The sequence below is a fragment of the Gopherus evgoodei genome, chromosome 7 (assembly GCF_007399415.2).
Source record: "Gopherus evgoodei ecotype Sinaloan lineage chromosome 7, rGopEvg1_v1.p, whole genome shotgun sequence".
NCBI classification, from domain to species: Eukaryota; Metazoa; Chordata; order Testudines; family Testudinidae; genus Gopherus; species Gopherus evgoodei.
In genome coordinates this window covers 70,184,606-70,206,203 of record NC_044328.1, presented here as the reverse complement: position 1 = coordinate 70,206,203, position 21,598 = coordinate 70,184,606, and the positions used below count along the sequence as shown (strand labels likewise).

General features: G+C 43.7%; 1 protein-coding gene across 5 annotated transcripts in view; it reads right to left on the bottom strand.

The window, feature by feature from the left end:
• FRMPD2 (FERM and PDZ domain containing 2) overlaps nucleotides 1–13,216 on the bottom strand; it is a 128,811-nt gene extending 115,595 nt beyond the window's left edge. The window contains exon 1 of one of the 5 annotated variants that reach the window (XR_004001343.1): nucleotides 12,720–12,905. Coding sequence is in view for 2 of the 5 variants with exons in the window: in XM_030570377.1 (XP_030426237.1) it covers nucleotides 12,720–12,747 (28 nt within the window). In the remaining 3 variants the exon portion in view is untranslated. Of the gene's footprint in view, nucleotides 1–12,719; nucleotides 12,906–13,144 lie in introns of those variants that run through there. The other 4 variants (XM_030570380.1, XM_030570377.1, XM_030570378.1 and 1 more) reach the window with 4 other exon arrangements.
• Between the last annotated feature and the right edge of the window lie 8,382 nt (nucleotides 13,217–21,598).

The following is a 21,598-nucleotide window of genomic DNA, read 5'->3' as shown; positions in this document are numbered from 1 at the left end:
GACACGTTTCTCTGGGGAATCAGGCACGTGTCCCGGATTGATATTAAGCATAAGTTAAATAAATTCTGCTAGCACTGAGGTGCACAGTTATCTAAGGAAAGTAATTAGGTTGTGTGGGCAGGGACATCAGAATCACTTTAAAGGGTAATAAATTGTTGCTTTAATGCTCCTTTTTACTGCATAGTCAATGCTTAAGCAGTGTTATTTTAAAAGCAAATTAGCAATTGATTTTTAAACACATAACTAAAGCGCTGTTTATTTATGGAGTGCACTTTTGATTTTTGACTTTCAGGCTCAGCAGGAAGTGATATTTCTGTACCATGCTGGAAACAAACACAAAACTGCCCTCATTTTCAGGAGTGTACGCATTTTGTCTTTTTCCAGCCAACCTGGGACTTTTACATAAATCAGAGGAGTAAAAAGGAGCTATTCTCATTGTAGTGCCACACGTGTGCCTGGTCCTTCCAATCAATGAAAGACACGATCCATGCCCCAGGGGGGTTCAGTCTTTAGTTGGACATAACACAGGTGATAAGACAGAATGGTTAGGTTAGGAGGAAAAGCAGACAAAGTTAACAACTGTGCAGGCTGAGGTTCTAATAGCTCACAGTGACTCCATATAATAGGAAGTGAAGAAGAGTGAAATTAAGCCTCCAGGGGGAATGGAGGTCAGCAGAACATAATCACCCACATGGGAATTTGGCCAGGACGCTGATGTTAATATCCCTGCTCTGTGAAAAGTAACAACGGACCTAATCCTGCTGCAACTGAAGTCAGAGACAAATCTTCCATTGACTTCAGTGGAAGCGGGGGGCAGCTCCTTCACCTCCAAACACACAGACCTCAGTCTGGAAAAATCAGCGTGAAGGACCCTCCCCATCCAAACCACCATAGCATAGATTCACCCATTGCATAATCCCCTTGAGATTAATGAAGAATTTTGTCTCATATATGTGTGTAGCTCTCAGTAGTGCAATGTGAACAGACCCCAAAGGTCCTTCCCCCAGTACCCACATGTTTATCATATTCCCTTTTATTTTGATATATTTCACATTGTGACCACTGGGGGTCTCCTCCTATGCACACATCTATCTCCCTGTGAACATTCATGAGATTTGGGGTCAATGAAGGTAATAGACTTGATTATGCAGGATAATGAACTACAGGTTTGTAGCTGAATATGACACTTCATATCAATCAGCTACTGCTCACTTCATACGCCAGGATCACTTTACGTGCAATTTGGCTTTATTAGATTTGACAATGTGATTCAGTAGCATGTAAGGGAACAAGCTCACTTTTGTCAGCCTTCTCCTTTATTTTTGCTGTTTTATTCACCGTGTAACAGAGGAAAGAATTGCAAATTATGATTCCTATGTTAGTGAAACAGGCTTTCCTTTGGCAGACACAGCTAGGTGGATTTAAAAACCCAAGAGAATGGGGATATTTAGAATCCTAGCTAAGTGAGAGGCATTTTTCATAAAAGCCTATCAGGAGGACTTCACTAGAGATTTGGTTCAGCTGTGAAAGCAGTTTCTATATAATAAAGGCACTGTTTAAGCCATGTCCTTGATAATATAGTAAAAGGCAGCTGAAAGAGAGACCACAGGACTCAGTCAGTCCTTGGCAAGGTTCTGGGGGAAGAGTGGGACTCACTGGCTCAAATGTTTCCCTGCTGTAGCTTCAAAGGGCTTGTGCCAGGGATGAATTTGGCCCATTAAGTTATTTGAGCAGCCTGAACGAGACCAATAACCAGGTGGAGATGAACAGTGAGACAAATGCTTTGTGCATAAATAGTGGTGGGGGGGAGGGGGGAATTAAAGAATCCATCCCAGGTTACAATCCAGCCCTCTGTGAACCGACAGGGGACTCTGCCTTCTCCAAGCCATCTCCCAACTCTCACTGCCAAGGAGCTATTCCTGGAGAGTGCCTTGCCTTTCCTCTGACCAGGCCTCCAGTCTCCAGCCCTGCTTCATCACTCCATCCCCTACAACTGTGAAAGATCTGAGATAGGACCTCCAGTAATGTCAACAAGTGAGATTGCTGCCTTGTCTAAACACACAAGTTCCACCAGTTTAACTAACAGGGTTTTTTAATATGCAATGTGGTTGTAGCTGTGTTGGACCCAGGATATCAGAGAGGCAAGGAGGATGAGAGAATATCTTTTATTGGACCAACTTCTGTTGGTGAGAAAGACAAGTTTTCGAGCCACACAGAGCTCTTCTCCAGGTCTGGGAAAGGTACTCCAAGCATCACAGTGAAACGCAAGGTGAAACACCTCAGAACTCCAGTATGAAACTGGAGAAAAGCCTGTCGAGAGTCTTTGGGTTAAGTTTAGAGGAGAGAGCAACAAGGGTGATGTTGTGGTGGGCATGTGCTATAGACCACTGGATCAGAAGGATGAGGTAGACAAGGCTTTCTTTGGACAACTAACTGAAGTTTCCAGATCACAGGCCCTGATTCTAATGGGGGACTTCAATTAACCTGTCATCTGCTGGGAGAACAATACAGCATTGAACAGACAATCCAGTAAGTTTTTGGAGAGTGTTGGGGACAACTTCCTGGTACAAGTGCTGGAGGAACCAACTAGGGACCATGGTCCTCTTTACCGGCTGCTTACAAACAGGGAATAATTGATAGGGGAAGTAGAAGTGGGTAGCAACCTAGGCAGCAGTGACCATGAGATGGTTGAGTTCAGGATCCTGACAAAAGGAAGAAAGGAGAGTAGCAAAATACGGACCCTGGACTTCAGAAAACCAGTCTTAGACTTCCTTAGGGAACTAATGGGCAGGATCCCCTGGGAGGCTAATATGAGGGGGAAAGGAGTCCAGGAGAACTGGCTGTATTTTAAAGACGTCTTATTGAGGGTGCAGGAACAAACCATCCTGATGTGCAGAAAGAATAGCAAATATGGCAGGCAACCAGGTTGGCTTAACAATGAAATCTTCAGTGAGCTTAAACTCAAAAAGGAAGCTTACAAGAAGTGGAAATTTGAACAGATGACTGGGGAGGAGTATAAAACTATTGCTCTAGCATGCAGAGGTGTAATCAGGAAGGCCAATGCACGACTGGAGTTGCAGCTAGCAAGGGATGTGAAGGGTAACAAGATGGGCATCTACAGGTATGTTAGCAAGAAGAAGAAGGTCAGAGAAAGTGTGGGACCTTACTGAATGGGGGAGGCAACCTAGTGACAGATGATGTGGAAAAAGCTGAAGTACTCAATGCTTTTTTTGCCTCGGTCTTGACAGACAAGATCAGCTCCCAGACTGGGCAACACAGTATGGGGAGGAGGTGAGCAGCCCTCATTGGTGAAATAACAGGTTAAGGACTATTTAGAAAAGCTGGACATGCACAAGTCCATGGTGTGACGGTGCCACCCATAAGGCTTTATGGAAATACGCTTATGAATGTGTATATATATAACATAACTAGAATGTGTTTTATGCTACATATACCAGGTAAAATATCTCTGTAAAGGTCATGATCTACTGAATCTATTAATCCTATTTGTATTCATGTATCATTTTGTATTCGAAGTTATGAATATTGGCTGCTGTAGCAGGGTGGACTCCTGCTCCGGGAGAGAAGGGGTTAAAACAGCCCTGGCAAGGGGCCGTAGCTGGAGCCAGAAGCCTGGGCTGATGGCAGGAGTGGCTGCAGCTGGGGGCCACGCCCCAAACTGAGGCACAAGGCTGTATAAGAAGGCCAGGGGAGCCAGGGGTAGAAGGAGTCTCTCTCTGACTGGAGAGAGAGAGAGAGACAGACAGGTCTGGCTGCTTGGGAACTCACCCAGGGGACCTAAAGGAAGGCAGGGCTGGGGGAAAAGCTTTAGGAGCTGGGAAGCCCTAGGCCAGCAACTTGCCAGGCTGCAGGGCCTAATTCTAGGCCTGCAAGGTACTGAGCTTGCAGAGGGGCAGCCGGAGGGTGGGTAAAGGCAGCCAGGCCAAAACCCCTTTGCCTATGATGAGTGGCTGATACTGCAGTCTGCCCAGAGTGTGGTGGCTAGACAATGACTGGGCAGTACCCAATACTGAGGCAAAGTGGGGATAGTGGGGTGGGGTTCCCCTGGGAGGGGGGAGACCCAGTTAAAGGGGCACTGAGGTCCTGGGAGGGGCCTGGGGCCAGCTGAGGACAGGTGGATCACTAGCCTGCAGAGGGTGCCCTGTAGCTGAAATTGAGCTAATTCCCTGAAGAAACCAGCAGGAGGTGCTGTGGAGGTGAGTCCACACAGTTACAGCAGCATACTTGTTTGATTCTAAGTAGGCTGTAGTGAAGCAGTTGGTCAGCTTCCTGAGAAAAGACTATTCTCAGTAAGTGTCCCATCAAGAAACACTTACGCCAACAATGAACTTGGAGACACTAATCCACATCTGGACTTTCCTAGGAATGTGGCTTGGCTGGTAAGGAACTCAGTCATGCATGGACATGTGACTTGCCCAGGTGACTCCAGTACTCCATTTTGTAGCTGGACTTTGCATTGGAGAAAGGAGGGGTTCTTCACCCACAAGAGAGAGTCTATTTAAGCTCAGGAGAGACTCTCCATTTTGTCTTCAGCTGGCTAAAGAGAGGGCCTCTCCACCCCCAAAGATATCTGAAAAAAATTGGAACAAAGGACAGTGACTGCAAGGGGGGTGGGTGATTGCTGAACCCAGACTGAAATGAGATTAGTCTGTAAAAGGAACCATTCTGGAACTGGTGAGGATCTTATCTGTAGTCAGTCTCTTATTGTATTAGACATAGATTTGTTTTATTTTACTTAATTATTCACTTTGTTCTGTCTGTTACTACTTAGAACCACTTAAATCCTACTTTCTGTATTTAATAAAAATCATGTTTTACTTATTAATTAACCCAGAGTATGTATTAATGTCTGGGGGTGGGGCAAACAGCTGTGCATATCTCTCTACCAGTGTTATAGAGGGCAAACAATTCATGAGTTAACCCTGTATAGCTTTATACAGGGTAAAACAGATTTATTTGGGTTTCGACCCCATTGAGAGTTGAGCATCTGAGTGTTAAAGACAAGAACACTTCTGTAAGCTGCTTTCAGTCAAGCCTACAGCTGTTAGGGGAGGTGATTCAGACATGGATCTGGGTCTGCAGCAGGCTAGCAAGTCTGGCTGAAACCAGGCAGGGCACTGAAGTCCTAAGCTGACAGGGCTGGAAAGCTGGGGCAGAAGCAGTCTTGGCATGTCAGTTGGCAGCTCCCAAGGGGGGTTCTGTGATCCAACCCATCACAATGGTGTAGTCGAGCAGGATCTGTGCACAGTGATTGGTTTGAGATACTGGTAGTGATATAAGTGGTTCACATTCTAGTTATGCTTATGAATGTGTGTATATATAGAGAACATATTTCCATAAAGCCTTATGGGTGGCACCATCACACATGGATCCAGATCTAATTCCACCAAGGGTGGTGAGGGAGTTGGCTGATATTTTTGAAAATTTGTGATGATTGGGGGAGGTCCTAGACAATTGGGAAAAGGCAAATATAGTGCCCATATTTTAAAAAGGGAAGAAAGAGAACCCAGGTAACTACAGACCAGTCAGCCTAACTTCAGTTCCCAGCAAAATCATGAAGCAGGTCCTCAAGGAATCCATTTTGAAGCACTTGGAGGAGAGGAAGGTGATCAGGAACAGTCAACATGGAGTCACCAAGGGCAAGTCATGCCTGACCAACCTGATTGCCTTCTATGATGAGATAACAGGCTCTGTGGATATGGGGAAAGTAGTGGATATATCTTGACTTTAGCAAAGCTTTTGATACAATATTCTTGCCAGCAAGTTAAAGTAGTATGGACTGGATGAATGGACTATAAGGTAGATAGAAAGCTGTCTAGATTTTTGGACTCCATGGGTAGTGATCAATGGCTCGATGTCTAGTTGGCAGCCAGTATTGAGCGGAGGGCCTCGGGGGTCTGTCCTGGGGCCAGTTTTGTTCCATATCTTTATTAATGATATGGATGATGGGATGAATTGCAAGTTCACAGATGACACTAAACTCGGGGGAGAGGTAGATAGGCTGAAGGGTAGGGATAGGGTCCAAAGTGACCTAGACAAATTGGAGGATTGAGCCAGAAGAAATCTGAGGTTCAACAGGACAAGTGCAGAGTCCTGCACTTAGGAATGAAGAATTCCATGTACTGCTACAGGCTGGGAACCAACTAGCTAAGCAGCAGTTCTGCAAAAAAGGACATGGGGATTACAGTGGATGAGAAGCTGGATATGAGTCAGCAGTGTGGCCTTCTTGCCAAGAAGGCCAATGGCATATTGAGCTGTATTAGTAGGAGCACTGCCAGCAGATTGAGGGAAGTGATTATTCCCCTCTATTTGGCACTCATGAGGCCACACCTGGAGTATTGCATCCAGTTTTGATTCCCCCCCACTACAGAAGGGATCTGGACAAATTGGAGAGAGTCCAGTGGAGGATAATGAAATGATTAGGGGGCTGGGGCACATGCCTTGGGGTTGGTTAGTCTGCAGAAGAGAAGAGTGAGAGGGGATTTGATAGCAGCCTTCAGCTACCTGAAGGAGGATTCCAAAGAGGTTGGAGCTGGGCTGTTCTCAGTGGTGGCAGATAACAGAACAAGAAGCAATAGTCTCAATTTGCAGTGGGGGAGGTCTAGGTTGGTTATTAGGAAATACTGTTTCACTAGGAGGGTGGTGAAATACCACCTGGTGCACCAGCGGAGAGCGGTTCACCAGCCACAAAAACAACCTCATCACCTACATCGCTTCCCGAGGGACCAAGCCCATGTCCACAGTCTAAGGAAGAACTGGTGTCTCCAGCCTCCAGGAAACAGTTCCAGACTGAGCAGGAAGCAGATGACAGCCTTCAGAAAGCTTGGGTGATGGCACAGAGCACCCCACCGCCTTTCAGCTCTTCTAACCGATCCCGGTTTGTTATAGAACAAGGGCTTTTATATAAGGAGAATCTTTCTGGTGGACACCGGGAAGACTGGCATCCACAAAAACAGTTGGTGGTTCCAACTAAGTACCGGGAGAAGCTCTTAAGCTTAGCCCATGATCATCCCAGTGGCCATGCTAGGGTGAACAGAACCAAAGACCAGTTGGGGAAGTCCTTCCACTGGGAGGGGATGGGCAAGGATGTTGCCAAGTATGTCCGGTCTTGTGAGGTATGCCAAAGAGTGGGAAAGCCCCAAGACCAGGTCAAGGCCCCTCTCCAGCCACTCCCCATAATAGAGGTCCAATTTCAGTGAGTAGCTGTGGATATTCTGGGTCCTTTCCCAAAAAGGACACCCAGAGGAAAGCAGTACATACTGACTTTTGTGGACTTTGCTACACGATGGTCGGAAGCAGTAGCTCTAGGCAACACCAGGGCTAAAACTGTGTGCCAGGCCCTATCAGACATTTTTGTCAGGGTAGGTTGGCCCTCCAACATCCTTACGGATTCAGGGACTAATTTCCTGGCCGGGACCATGAAAGAACTGTGGGAGACTCAGAGGGTGAATCACTTGGTTGCCACCCCATACCACCATCAAACCAATGGCCTGGTGGAAAGGTTTAAGGGAACTTTGGGGGCCATGCTACGTATATTTGTGAATGAACACTCCAATGACTGGGACCTAGTGTTGAAGCAGTTGCTCTTTGCTTACAGGGCTGTAGCACATCCTAGTTTACGGTTCTCACCATTTGAGCTTGTGTATGGCCACAAGGTTAAAGGGCCATTACAGTTGGTGAAGCAGCAATGGGAGGGGTTTACACCTTCTCCAGGAACTAACATTCTGGACTTTGTAAACAACCTACAAAACACCCTCCGACACTCTTTAGCCCTCGCTAAAGAAAACCTAAGGGACGCTCAAAAAGAGCAAAAGGCCTGGTATGATAGACATGCCAGAGAGCGTTCCTTCAAGGTAGGAGACCAGGTTATGGTCTTGAAGGCGCAACAGGCCCATAAGATGGAAGCATCATGGGAAGGGCCATTCACGGTCCAAGAGTGCCTGGGAGCTGTTAACTACCTCATAGCATTTCCCAATTCCTCCCTAAAGCCCAGAGAGTACCACATTAATTATCTTAAGCCCTTTTATTCCAGAGACTTACAGGCTTATCAGTTTACAGCCCAGGGAGGAGATGACGCTGAGTGGCCTGATGATGTCTACTATGAAGGGAAAAGTAACGGTGGCGTGGAAGAGGTGAACCTCTACACAACCCTGCAACGTCTGCAGTGGCAACAAATCAAGGAGTTGATGCACTCTCCCGTGAAAGTTTCCCAAAATCAACTGGTTAAAAATTGTCCTTACAATGTGAAAAATCTTGTAGTTATACATAATTAGTAGCATATGTAAGGGTGCATGTGTTTAAACCTCTAGAATAAACAGATTAATAGGGAGAAATCACTGCCAGTGTGGTTCCACACTGTCAGCGATTTGGGGAGGCGTGTCATAAACAGATAAGCAAGAGTTAATAGAACAGAAGTACTTCATATTTCTTTTGCCTGTAAAGGGTTAACAAGATCAGTGAGCCTGGCTGTCACCTGACCAGAGGACCAATCAGGGGACAGGATACTTTCAAATCTTGAGGGAGGGAAGTTTTTGTGTGTGCTGTTAGATTTTGGTGGTTGTTCTCTCTGGGTTCTCAGAGGGACCAGACATGAAACCAGGTTTCTCTCCAAACTCTCTGATAATGTCTCTTATATGTCCAGAACTAGGTAGATCAGGTGAGTTAGGCTTATGTTTGTTTTTCTTTATTTGCAAATGTGTACTTGGCTGGAAGGAGTTCAAATTTGTATTTTGCTGAAAGGATTTTACTTTGTACTTGTATACTTAGGCTGGGAGGGTATTCCCAGTGTCTATAGCTGAAAGACCCTGTAACATATTCCATCTTAAATTTACAAAGATAATTTTTACTGTTTTTTCTTTCTTTAATTAAAAGCTTTTCTTGTTTAACAACCTGATTGGTTTTTTTTTTCTGGTGAGACCCCAGGGGACTGGGTCTAAATCCACCAGGGAATTGGTGGGGAGAAAGGAGGGAAGGGGGAGAGAGAGGTTAATTTTCTCTCTGTGTTAGGATTACTTTCTCTCTCAGGGAGAGTCTGGGAGGGGGAGAGAGAAGGAGGGGGAAAGGTGGATTTTCCTCTGTTTTAAGCTTCAAGGAGTTTGAATCACAGTGATCTTCCAGGGTAACCCAGGGAGGGGAAGCCTGGGAGAGGCAACGGTGAGGGAAAGGGTTTACTTTCCTTGTGTTAAGATCCAGAGGGTCTGGGTCTTGGGGGGGTCCCCGGGCAAGCTTTTGGGGGGACCAGAGTGTACCAGGCACTGGAATTCCTGGTTGGTGGCAGCGCTACAATTACTAAGCTGGAAACTGAGCTTAGAGGAATTCATGCTGGTACCTCATTTTTTGGACACTAAGGTTCAGAGTGGGGAATTATACCATGACAGGGCTCAACTCATCTACCAATGAGACCTCTCAACACATGAGTTCAGTCTCACTCTCAAGTTCAGTCCCACTATCTAACTGGCTGGTTTTTTGCTCTGGTGAAGACACTGGATGACCATCACCCATTGGACACAGTGAACAAGTGCCCCATCTTTTCATTCTTAGGAAGTATCACAAAGATACACTCTGCATCTGCTGAAGCCCTTGAATGTATTTCACACCTTTCTATTAACTTGTCAGTGTTGCTATTTCCATACAAAAGAAGAAAAGTCTCACATTACTGTCTCATTACAACCTATAGAATTGTAACATGCAAATTAGCTCTAGAGAAGAAGTAATGATTGGGTGAGTTACTTTTTGTGTTACAGTGGTTCCACTAGAGATGGCCAGGTCAACAGCTTAGATCACTTCTAAGGGCTTGGCTACGCTAGAGAGTTGCAGCGCTGGTGAGGGGGTTACAGTGCTGCAACTTAGGATGTGGCCACACTCGCAAAGCACGGCCAGCGCTGCAACTCCCTGGTTGCAGCGCTGGCTGTACACCCAGTCGAGCCTCAGGTGTAGGGATTCCAGCGCTGGTCAGCAAGTGTGGACGCCCACCAGCGCTTTTATTGACCTCCGGGGTATAAGGAGGTATCCCAGAATTCCTGTCCACAACAAACCGGAAGAAAGGGAGAGCTCGGAGTTCAGCCAAACTGCTTATTTAAAAAACAAACATAACTCCTGTTTGCTGAGCAAGCTGAGGCAGGCAGGGGAATTACTTTGGAATGTTCACAGCTGTTTGCTTGAAGAGAGAAACAGCACTCTCACACGGCGGGGGGGAGGGGGAAGTCCGTGTTCAGCAGTTGCTGATCGGGTCTGACGGGTATTTAGCAGTACATAATTTGCATTTAGTGAATGAGAGAGGAGTGGGGGAAGGGAGTTAGAACTTTTAAAATGATTGAAGGTAGGCACAGTCCTTAGAACTTGCAAGGCAGGGAGCTGAGAACAGTGTCAACTCCAAAAATCCATTCTGTCTGTCTCCTCCACACTCCCTGTCACATTCCACCCCACCCCCCTCTTTTGAAAAGCACGTTGCAGCCACTTGAATGCTGGGATAGCTGCCCACAATGCACCACTCCCAACAGCGCTGCAAGTGCTGCAAATGTGGCCACACTACAGCGCTGGTAGCTGTCAGTGTGGCCACACTGCAGCGCTGGCCCTACACAGCTGTACGAACACAGCTGTAACTACCAGCGCTGCAAAACTGTAAGTGTAGCCATACCCTAAGTCTTATATTATGGAGGTGACAGTCCTGGCTTCACAGTTGAGTTAATTTTTGTACCTGAAGCAGACATTCCATCTCCTTTTTATATATTTAAAAATATCATATCCCCCCTCAAGTTAAAGCACACGCTCTTTGAGAGTAGAATGAATGTACTGAGAAATTACAAATCTATTAAGTAGTTTTTGAGTTAAAAGTAACACAAAATTGTTCCTCTAAGAAATGTAGCTCCCTGTAAATGTGAGGATGAGAAGGATGGAGAACCTGAGTCAAACACTCCAGCTGCCACGCTCCACTGTCACAGTGCAAGTCAGCTCTAAACCCAGTTCAGTTGTCCAGTATGTTCCGGCAGCTTTGTGCAGCTCTAGAATGCCATAAAGCTGCCAGAACACACAGGTGAATATGGTCCTAAAAGATCAGCATTTTAAAATTGATACTACATATCTTCAAAACATCAGAACTATCATTCTTGTTGGGTTTCTTGTTCGTGTATGACATTTTTAATAATTAAATAACTCCAAATTAATTCTCAAACAGAAACCATCTTGAGACAGAGCTAAGAAAGATGGTACATATCAGTAGTTGAAGGTAAAATACTTTGAAGAGGTTGAATTTATCCCCAGAACAATGCCCTTTAGTGCCATCATGAGAGGGGAAAATAGAAAACATCTGTGCCTTTAAAAATAGTTTCTTCCCACCTCCCTTTTGGCCCAATACCTAAGTAAAGGAGAAATAACATTAATTCCAAAGTCCTCTCAGAATATGTATATTAAGGACTGGCTCCTGTCATTGTTTTATTTCCCCCAAACATCTCTCATAAAGAGCAGATGTATAAGGAGAACCTTTGAAGCAACCTATGTAGCTGTTGGCCTACAGTTAAATCCATATTCTAATGCATGCCAAGATTAACCCTTCAGAGATTTGCTCCCCATCCCTACAAGGCCAGCTGTGAAAGGGCAGTAGAACTCACATAGTACAGTATTATTTCTATTTTCCACTTGTGGATTTTTATGCATCAGAGGATCCACCTCTCTTCTCTCTAGGCTGCTGTCTTTTACCAACGCCTTTATCATAATAATTCTTTGCAATGAGGTGGTGTCATCCCCTGGATAGCATACTGGACTAAGAGTCAGGAGACAAAGATTATATTCCTGGCTTTGCCATCAGCTCTGTAAACTTGGGAAAGTCTCTATGCATTAGTATCTCCATCTGACAATGGGGACCATGAGATTTATTGTCTTTGGTAATGTACTTTGATATCTTTGGATATAAGAGTTAAGGGCTAAGCATAATTATTAGTTGCACTCCGTTGGGGATCTTTCATCTAAAAATTTCAAAATGTTTTACACTTATTAGGTATGCCTCACAACATCCTTGAAAATAAGGATTAGCCTTATTTAACAGATGGAGAAACTGAGGCACAGAGTAGTTAAGTGACTTGGCCATGGCCAAGTACTGAGACAGTAGCAGAGATAGAAACAGAAATTGGGAGTTCTGGTGCCTTTTCTGCTCTAACCACTAGAAAACACATCCTCCCTTTCTTGGGTCTGTAGTATAATGGTTAAAAAAAATATTGTGCATTACAAGTCCATGAACTGTAATAATAGAGTCTCTCATTGAGTTTGACAGATGAGCTACAGTCATTATTATTATTATTATATTGTGGGTACTGAGACCAGAAAATATAATTTAAAATGGTATTATAGAGCTTTTGGAGTTATGTCATATAAATGCAAAATTATTCAGCATTATCTGTGCCAAAAGAACAAACAACATTCAGCAATTTCTTTTCCTTCACTTTAAAGATTTATATCCAGATTCAGCCCTGGGATGGATGTTTCCAACTTCTGTTGAAGTCAGTGGGAGCTGAGCAAAATCTGGCCATCCTAAATGACTGTGTTTAATACAAGCAACCATCCTGTTACAATCTAAGCAGCTAATGGTCTGTGAGAAAAGAAATTATATTTATTCTAAAAGCCAGGGTAGCTATTAAATATTGTGTCCTAAGCAAGAAAGCCTCCTATTTCTTATTTAATCAATAATGATATGAAGAGAAACATACAAGAAACTACCTGTGACAGATGCTGCATCCAAAATAGTCCAGAATCTTGGATATCTTTCCCTGAAACCTGTAGCCTAAATCTTCATAGCCACAAAGTTCCCAGTGAAGTGCAGGGTTGGTTTGTTTTTTGATTTCTTTCTTTCTTTTTGCTGCTCTGTTTATGTTTCGTAACTAAGCACTCAGTAGTCTGGCAAGTGGCTAAGCAAGTGAACAATACATTCCCTTCTCTCAGTTGCACGCCCAGCCTAGCACCTCCTAGGTTGGAGCTGAGGGCAACAACATGGCTGCTGCGTGTTGTTTATGCTTCCCTCTTTTTTTTTTTTTTTTTTGGACAGTTCACCCTCCAGTTGAAGCAGTCAGCTTTTAGAAGCTGGCTGAATGGGAATCTGTGGGGCCGTGGGCATGTAAGAACTCAATTGGATTACCTGACGCATAAGGCAGCCTTAGCTCCAAAGCTCAGCGGCCAGTCAGCAGGCTGACGTCACTTTCAGACCACAGCCAGTCCAAAGAAGGAGAATGCGCACCAAAGAGCCAACTGACAGCCTGAGGTGGAGAGCCTTTGTTTTATGATCAGGAAAATTGTCAGTCCTGAAGAACACCGATGAGGGCTTTGGAGACAGATCCTAGGAGAAAAAACAAGGGAAAGTTACAAGGGAAAACAACTGATTGGATTGCAATGCAACGCTCAAAATAGGAAGAGAAAAATCAAAGAAAATCCTGTAATACCACAGGACAGGTCGGACTTGGGACTGGAACACATGGAGAGGAAGGGATGTGAAAGCAGGGAAGCTCCCTGCGAGGCAGGTCTGAGGTGAGCATCAGAGTGTAGAGAGGAAATAGCAACATAGGAGAAGGATTTCTTGGACTGATTTGATCAAACCCTCCCATTCATTGTTTTTTAAAAAAATCTTCCAAAATATATTTCCTTTAGCATTTTATTTCATTCCTTCAGTCTTTGAGTAGTTTCCTACTGGTTTGAGTTGAATGGTGTAAAACATGTGATTTATTTTGGAGAATTAAAATAAAAGTTACATCAATAGATATCTTTTATCCCAAAATACCTACACCACCACCAAAACACAGCCACCTCTGGGGTAGAACAACCAGATAGACAACTGGTGCTCAGCTTTCTACGCAGCATTGTGGGAAGGAGTGAAGCGTACTGAGGCAAACATGGCTCTTGTAAAAAGAACCATGGCATCTTTAAAGTTCTTGCAGTGTGGCTAGGGCCTTCTTTTTAAAGGATACCCACAGAGAGTACATCGCATGGATTTCGATTTCATGACACACCAGAATGAAGACACAATACAACACAGAGCATATGGACAAAAGGCCAAAATTTATAGTAACAAACTACCCAAAAGCAACTGTTAACTAGCCCTTGCAGTCCAGTTATAAGGCAGACATGAGTCAAGACATACTTACCACCTTCATTCGAGTATGAGAAGCTGAAGCAAACCCTAGTCCGTTCTCATCCTCCTCCTCAACTTGTCAGCTGCCTTGTGAACTGTTGATCATGATATCTTGTCCTCCCTTGGCTTCTAAGACTCTCTCCACTCACCTCTCTAATTGCACCTTCCACAGGGTTCTGTCCTTGGGCCCTTTCTCTTCTTCCTCTGCACCTCACGTCTGAGGAGTCTAATCCGCAAACACAAATTCAACTTTCATCTCTATGCCGACAACTCACAGATCTACTTCTCTACTCCAGACCTCTCTCCTTCCATCCAAACTAAAATCTCTGAGTCATCTTTGACTCAGCCCTCTCTCTAGACCAGGGGTCGGCAACCTTTCAGAAGCGGTGTGCTGAGTCTTCATTTATTCACTCTAATGTGAGGTTTCACGTGCCAGTAATGTTTTAAGAAGGTCTCTTTCTATAAGTCTATAACATCTAACTAAACTATTGTTGTATGTAAAGTAAATAAGGTTTATAACATATTTTAAAAGCTTCATTTAAAATTAAATTAAAATGCAGAGCCCCCTGGACTGGTGGCCAGAATCCCGGCAGTGTGAGTGCCACTGAAAATCAGCTCGCGCGCTGCCTTCGGCATGTGTGCCATAAGTTGCCTATCCTTGCTCTAGACCCTCACGTCCAGGAGGTGTCTAAAACTTTCTGAGTCATTCTGAATAACACCTCTGAGATACAGCCCTCCCTATCCATCCCACAGCTAAAACTTTTTTTCAGGCTGTCATCATCTCATGTCTCAATTACTCCAGCCTCCTCTTCTCTGGCCTTGACAAATGCAATCCTGACCTGTTCATATCCATTCAGAATGCTGCTGCAAAGATCATTTTTGTAGCTTACCATTTTGCCTGTATCACGGCTCTCTTTGCATCCCACCACTAGCTTCCTTTTCTCCATTGCTTGCCTTCTCTTACAAGGCCCTTCATAGCCTATCCCCAGCATACCTAGCACGTCTCATTCACTATTGAAATGTCAGCTCCCATCTCCGATCTCCCCATGAGGCCAGCCTCTATCACCCACTTCTTCTGTGCTTGCTCCTATACAAAACCCCCTCAAAAATGGGTAGGCAGCTGGTGTTCTGAGGCCATCCTGCTGACCATTACTGTCTCATTGTTTCTTTGTACTCTCCTCTTTGTCTCTCTGAATCCATCTCTGGTCTCATGCCTTGTGCTTAGATTGCAAGCTCTTTGGGAGCAACAACAGTCTGCTTTGAGGTTGTACAGCACCTAGCACAATGGGGGTCCTGTCGATGACTGGGGCTCCTAGAGGCTTCCATAATACAAATCATAAAGTAGCGTCTGAAGATTAGGATTCAAACATAGCCCCCTAGCAGAGTCAACCCGATTGCCTTTCTCAAGGAAGTACCAGTCAGGGTCTGTGGAAGGCCAGTGTCAGCCACCAGGACATGGGCAGTGTGGCCTAATGGTCAGCACAGTGTTCAGGAACTGGAAGCCAATGGGCAGTACCAGTGTCAGGAGCCAAGTGTCAAAGCTGTGGTCAGATAGGACAGAGGAGCCGAAGCCAAGGGGCAGTGCTGAGTCAGAAGCCAAAAAGCCAAAGCCGTGGATCAGTGGTGGAGCAGTTGGAAACCAGGGTGACAGGGTTCAGGGCTGGTACAAGACTGAGAGCAGGAGCCAGAAACAGGGTAGGATGGAAGTCAGAAATCTGGGACAAGGCTAGGAGCTAGGTGGCAGACAGCAAGGTTTATAGCAGCAGCAAGCCAGGATCTATCTTGTTGCACAGACAATTTTCTGTGTCTTGTTCTAGTTTAAGTAGTGTACTCAGCCCAACCAGGGACTCCGGAGCTCCTTCAATCAGGTCCTGGTGGGCGGTACCTTTAGTGGAGCATAAGGCCTTAGGACTCCCACTTCTCCAGTGATTAGTAGAGTCATTAGGTAGTATTGTGGATGGGGCAGTGGCCCAAGAGCCTGTGGGTCCAGGTCAGGACACACATATCCTCACAGTACCTCGATCTAGGGAAAAGGTGCCCCCCATCAATCCATTCCTGCTATAGGACTACGCAGCCAGCCCACCAAGAGACTCAGCTAGTGCCCTGTATGGCTCCAATCCCCCCACATGCATCAAAAAAAACCTTCTAACCACGACCAAATACCCACGCTGAAGGTTTCTAACCAACTGCTGTTTCATCTCTGTACAACATTCCTTAAGAACTGAACACAAGTGACCATGGGTGGTGTGCATGCTTGGGCGATGGTTGGGACCCTGAACATCCCTCTATCATCTTGCAGGCCACAAAGTCTTTCCAATAGGTCCTAAGGCCACTCCTACGTGTAAACACAGCATACAAGGGTTGTGCCTGCTTTTTCTGTGGATAAGGACTGTGGGGGATAGATAGCACTACTTACAGTGGTTTATTTGGTAGGTCCCAAATGAAGTTTATGGTGATAACTCTATAAGGCTGTTTGTACAGTTAATAGTGAGGTTTGCTGAATCACTTTTCTAGAAATAATCTGCTATGTGAGTTTGCCCTATTATAATAAAGTTAATAATAATACCTACTATGTCAGGTCCAAACACAGATTTTATTAACTAATAAACGTATCTAAGTATTGTCACCCCATTGCTATAATAGACCTAATCATCCCAGTTATGAACCCCTGGGACCAGATTCTGATCTCACCTCCCTGGTAAATCAAGACTAGCTCCACTGACTTCAACAATTATTCTGGGTTTACACCTTGGTAATGAGATCAGAATCAGACTTATGGTTTGTCTTCCTGTGTCCGAAGAGAACTTTCCTTTGAAAACAAAGCAACTGCAGAAAAATTCATTCATGCACTGCACTGGTTTGAATCTAAATGTTATTTCAGAGTCATAGACACACCTCTCTCAGAAACAGAATATTTCCATGTGAAACCTGCAACTAGTTTATTATGCATCCATAGTACCCTTTACTGGATGACAATGATAGATGCTTATGGCAAAGTTTACATAACTAGACCACTGTGTAAGAAGGTTAACTAGATTGAAAGGTTGTTTATCCTGGAGGAGGAATTGCTGGATGAAGGCTTAAAACTCCCTTATGTTCCATCCAGCTTTCTGAGAATTGGCTGGGGTCAGAATCCAATTATTCTGTGACATTAATGCCTTTTCATCCAGTAGCAAGGCCGAAGAGTGGGAAGCACTTAACATTTACTTAAAGGTAAGGATTATTATTTACACCTCAGCAAAGGCTGGTTCCGACAAGCTGCTAAAACGGCAGCCACAGAACCGCTCAGGTCTGGGGGGACTCACACTGCTAATGTAGGATTTATTGCTTTTGGTCTAGGGTTGCATGTACAAGGTGTTGCCGTGCCTTTGTGAGTCACAATTCAGAATGCCAAATTCAGGACAAACTGCTGAGAAATAGGGCAAACACAACCCAAAACTGGTGGTTATTCTTCCATAAGATATATCAAACCAACAATAAAAGTAAATTTCTGTCTCACCTTACTGGCTAACAAGAAGTCAGGAGAGCAGTTTCCTTAGCTATTTCAGTCCTTGTATCACCACCAAAACCACTGGATTTAAAGATGAGTGGTTCTTTAAAACCAGGCTCATCAAACAAAAGGTTCTTCTGATTCTCACAGGACCAGCCACATACCCGGGTCAACATATAATTCAGATCTTACCCAAAAATCACGCTGTTGCCAATCCTTTAGTATCTAAAATCTAAAGGTTTATTTATAAAAAGAAAGAAAGGTGAGAATCAAAATTGGTTAAAGGAATGAAATACATACTATAAATGCAAAGTTCTTGGTTCAGGCTTGTAGCAGTGATGGAATAAACTGCTGGCTTAAGTCAAATCTCTGGATGCTTCCAAATCATTGGAAGGACCTCAGTCTCTTGGTTAGAATATTCCCATTAGTATAAATTCAAAGTCCAGAGGTTTGAGCAGGAAAGAGGCTGGAGCAGAAAAAAGGCAAAATGGAGAAATTTCCAGGGCCTTTTATAGCTTCTGCCATGTGAAGGGAAAACTATTGTTTCAAACAAAGCTCTCTGTGGAAAATTACAGGTAGCAACATGGTGTTTGGAGTCACATGGGCAAGTCACATGTCCATGCATGATTTCACTTAGTTATAGCAGGAAGCCATTACCTATACCCCAGTGGTTGGCAACCTGTGGCCTGCAGGCTGCATGCAGTCCATCAGGGTAATCTGATTGCAGGCCGCAAGACATTTTGCTGACATTGACCATCTGCAGGCACAGCCCCTTGCAGCTCCCAGTGGCCTTGGTTTACCGTTCCCGGCCAGCCTCCTTGCACTTGGGTCATTCTTCCAAAGCCAGATACATTGCCTCTATAGCTAGATTCCACCAGAGGTGTAGCGTATGGCAGCCACATTGCATAGGAAGATCTGGGCATTTAGTTTTCTTTAACTTTATCACCCTTTGTGAGAATAAGAGGGAGACATGGGTATAAATTAGGGCTGTCAAGCAATTAAAAAAATTAATCGCAATTAATCACACTATTAAACAATAGCATACCATTTATTTAAATATTTTTGGATGTTTTCTACATTTTCAAATATATTGATGTCAATTACAACACAGAATACAAGGTGCACAGTGCTCACTTTATATTTATTTTTTACTACCGTGTAGTAAACCAAAAAAATGTATTTTTCAATTTACCTCATACAAATACTGTTGTGCAAGCTCTTTATCATGAAAGTTGAACTTACAAATGTAGAATTATGTACAAAAAAAACTGTATACAAAAATAAAACAATGTAAAACTTTAGAGCCTACAAGTCCACTCAATTCTACTTCTTGGTCAGCCAATCACTCAGACAAACAAGGTTGGTTACAATTTGCAGGAGATAATGCTGCCTGCTTCTTGTTTACAATGTCACCTCTCAGATTTTTGGATGGCATTTCAGATTCTTAAACCTTGGGTCAAGTGCTGCAGCTATTTTTAGAAATCTCACATCAGTACCTTCTTTGCATTTTGTCAAATCTGCTGTGAAAGTGTTCTTAAAACGAATTTGTGCTGGCTCATCATCTGAGACTGCTATAACATGAAATATATGCAGAATGTGGGTAAAACAGAGCAGGAGACGTATAATTATCCCCCTAAGGAGTACAGTCACAAATTTAATTGATGCATTATTTTTTTAACAAGCATCATTAGCATGGAAGCATGTCCTCTGGAATGGTGGCCGAAGCATGAAGGAGCATATGAATGTTTAGCATATCTGGCATGTAAATTCCTTGTAACGCCGGCTATAAAAGTGCCATACAAAAGCCTGTTCTCACTTTCAGGTGACATTGTAAATAAGAAGAAGTCAGCAGTATCTCCCATAAATGTAAACAAACTTGTTTATCTTAGCGATGGCTGAACAAGAAGTAGGACTGAGTGGACTCGTAGGCTCAAGTTTTATATTGCTTTGTTTTTGAGTGCAATTATGTAAAAAAAAATCTACATTTGTAATTTACACTTTCACAATAAAGAGGTTGCACTACAGTACTTGTATGAGATGAACTGTACACTTTGTATTATGTTGTAATAGAAAATCAATATATTTGAAAATGTAGAAAAACATCCAAAATATTTAATAAATGTTAATTGGTATTCTATTGTTTAACAGTGCGATTAATTGCGATTAATTTTTTTAATCGCAGTTAAAAAATTGTAATTAATCACGTGAGTTAACTGTGATTAATCCCCAGCCCTAGTATAAATTAGAAGTGTTGGGGGGAGGGGGGAAAGGTAGGAGATTTGTGAACTCAACTGTGCAAATCTAAGAGATCCACAGATCCACATATTTACTTCTCATCTTTCCCAGGCAATAAAAAAAGCATAGGAGCAATTGTTTGTGCACACAGATATTTGGATGTATTGCCAGGATCCAGCCCTAAATATCTACCCAAAGCAACAGCAAGCCCAGTCATCCAATGTTCTGGGCATATAAAGCCAAATCGTGAGTTCCTTCCTAAGGCTGGTTCACACTCAAAAATTAGATCGACTTAGCTATGTCGCTCTGGGATGGGGAAAATTTCGTGCCCTGAGTACCATAATTAAGGCAACCTAATCCCAGTGTAGATGTGGCTAGGTCAGCAGAAGATTTCTTCCATCATCGTAGCTACTGCCTCTTGGAGAGGTGTATTAATTGCACCAACAGAAAACCCCCTTCCATTGATGTAGAAAGCATCTACACTATGGCGGCACAGCTGCTGTGCTGTTGCTATGCTACTGCAGCAGCTATTGAGCAGACATGGCCTTGGTTTTTACATAATCTTTACCCAAAAATTACTCAAACTTCCCCTGAGTAAGGACTAATAGTGAGAGTATGAAAAAAGAACCCACAGTGTTGTTGTATTATAATGCATATATGGAAGTAAGAAGAGTTTAGAGTGATTTCTTAAATCCTGAAATCCCTTTCTTCTTTGGTTTAAGACAGACCTTTTGCCCCTTAATAGTTTACAGATATTTCAGGCATATTTACATTGCTGCCAAACACACTAAGTACATTCATTAATTTAAATGGACTGTTCAAAATGGAATTGTAACAGCTCAGGAAGAACCACACAGGGTCAGAGAAGAGGTTAACATACATGGCATTTCAAGAAATGTATGGATTTCCTGGCTGGACACATATCAAAGTCATTTTTGCTGGGCTGTAGTATAACTTCAGTGATCTCCATGAACAAGGCCTCGTACTCACGTTCATAGTCTGTCCCAGGGTGCCCCATGGTGGCTGCTTTCCATCTACTACACTTGGCAAACATAGCACCTACTCCATTTATTTTGACACTTAAGAAAGCTCCTAAGTCACGCTTCTTTGCTAATATCCATTATAGCAGAATACAGCAACATTTTAAAATAAAGAATTGTTTATTAACAACAGTCGTTAAAGAAGGAATGATGATTTCTTCCCTCCAGTTACCTGGTTTTTGATGTTATACAGTCATTAAAGAGACAGGTTAAAATAATCTATTTTTAAAAATAAATGTCTTTACCATGGTCACTACTGATCCATTAGATGATTACACCTGAAAGAATTCTCAACATTTAACTTAGGATACATCTACACTACAGGATTATTCCGATTTTACATAAACCAGTTTTGTAAAACAGATTGCATAAAGTCGAGTGCATGCGGCCACACAAAGCACAATAATTTGGTGGTGTGCATCCATGTACTGAGGCTAGCGTTGATTTCTGGAGTGTTGCACTGTGGGTAGCTATCCCGTAGCTATCCCATAGTTCCCGTAGTCGCCCCCACCCATTAGAATTCTGGGTTGAGATCCCAATGCGTGATGGTGCAAAAACTGTGTCCCGGGTGATTCTGGGTAAATGTCGTCACTCTTTCCTTCCTCCGTGAAAGCAACGGCAGACAATCATTTCGCGCCCTTTTTCCCCTGGATTGCACTGGCAGACGCCATAGCATGGCAACCATGGAGCCCGTTTTGCCTT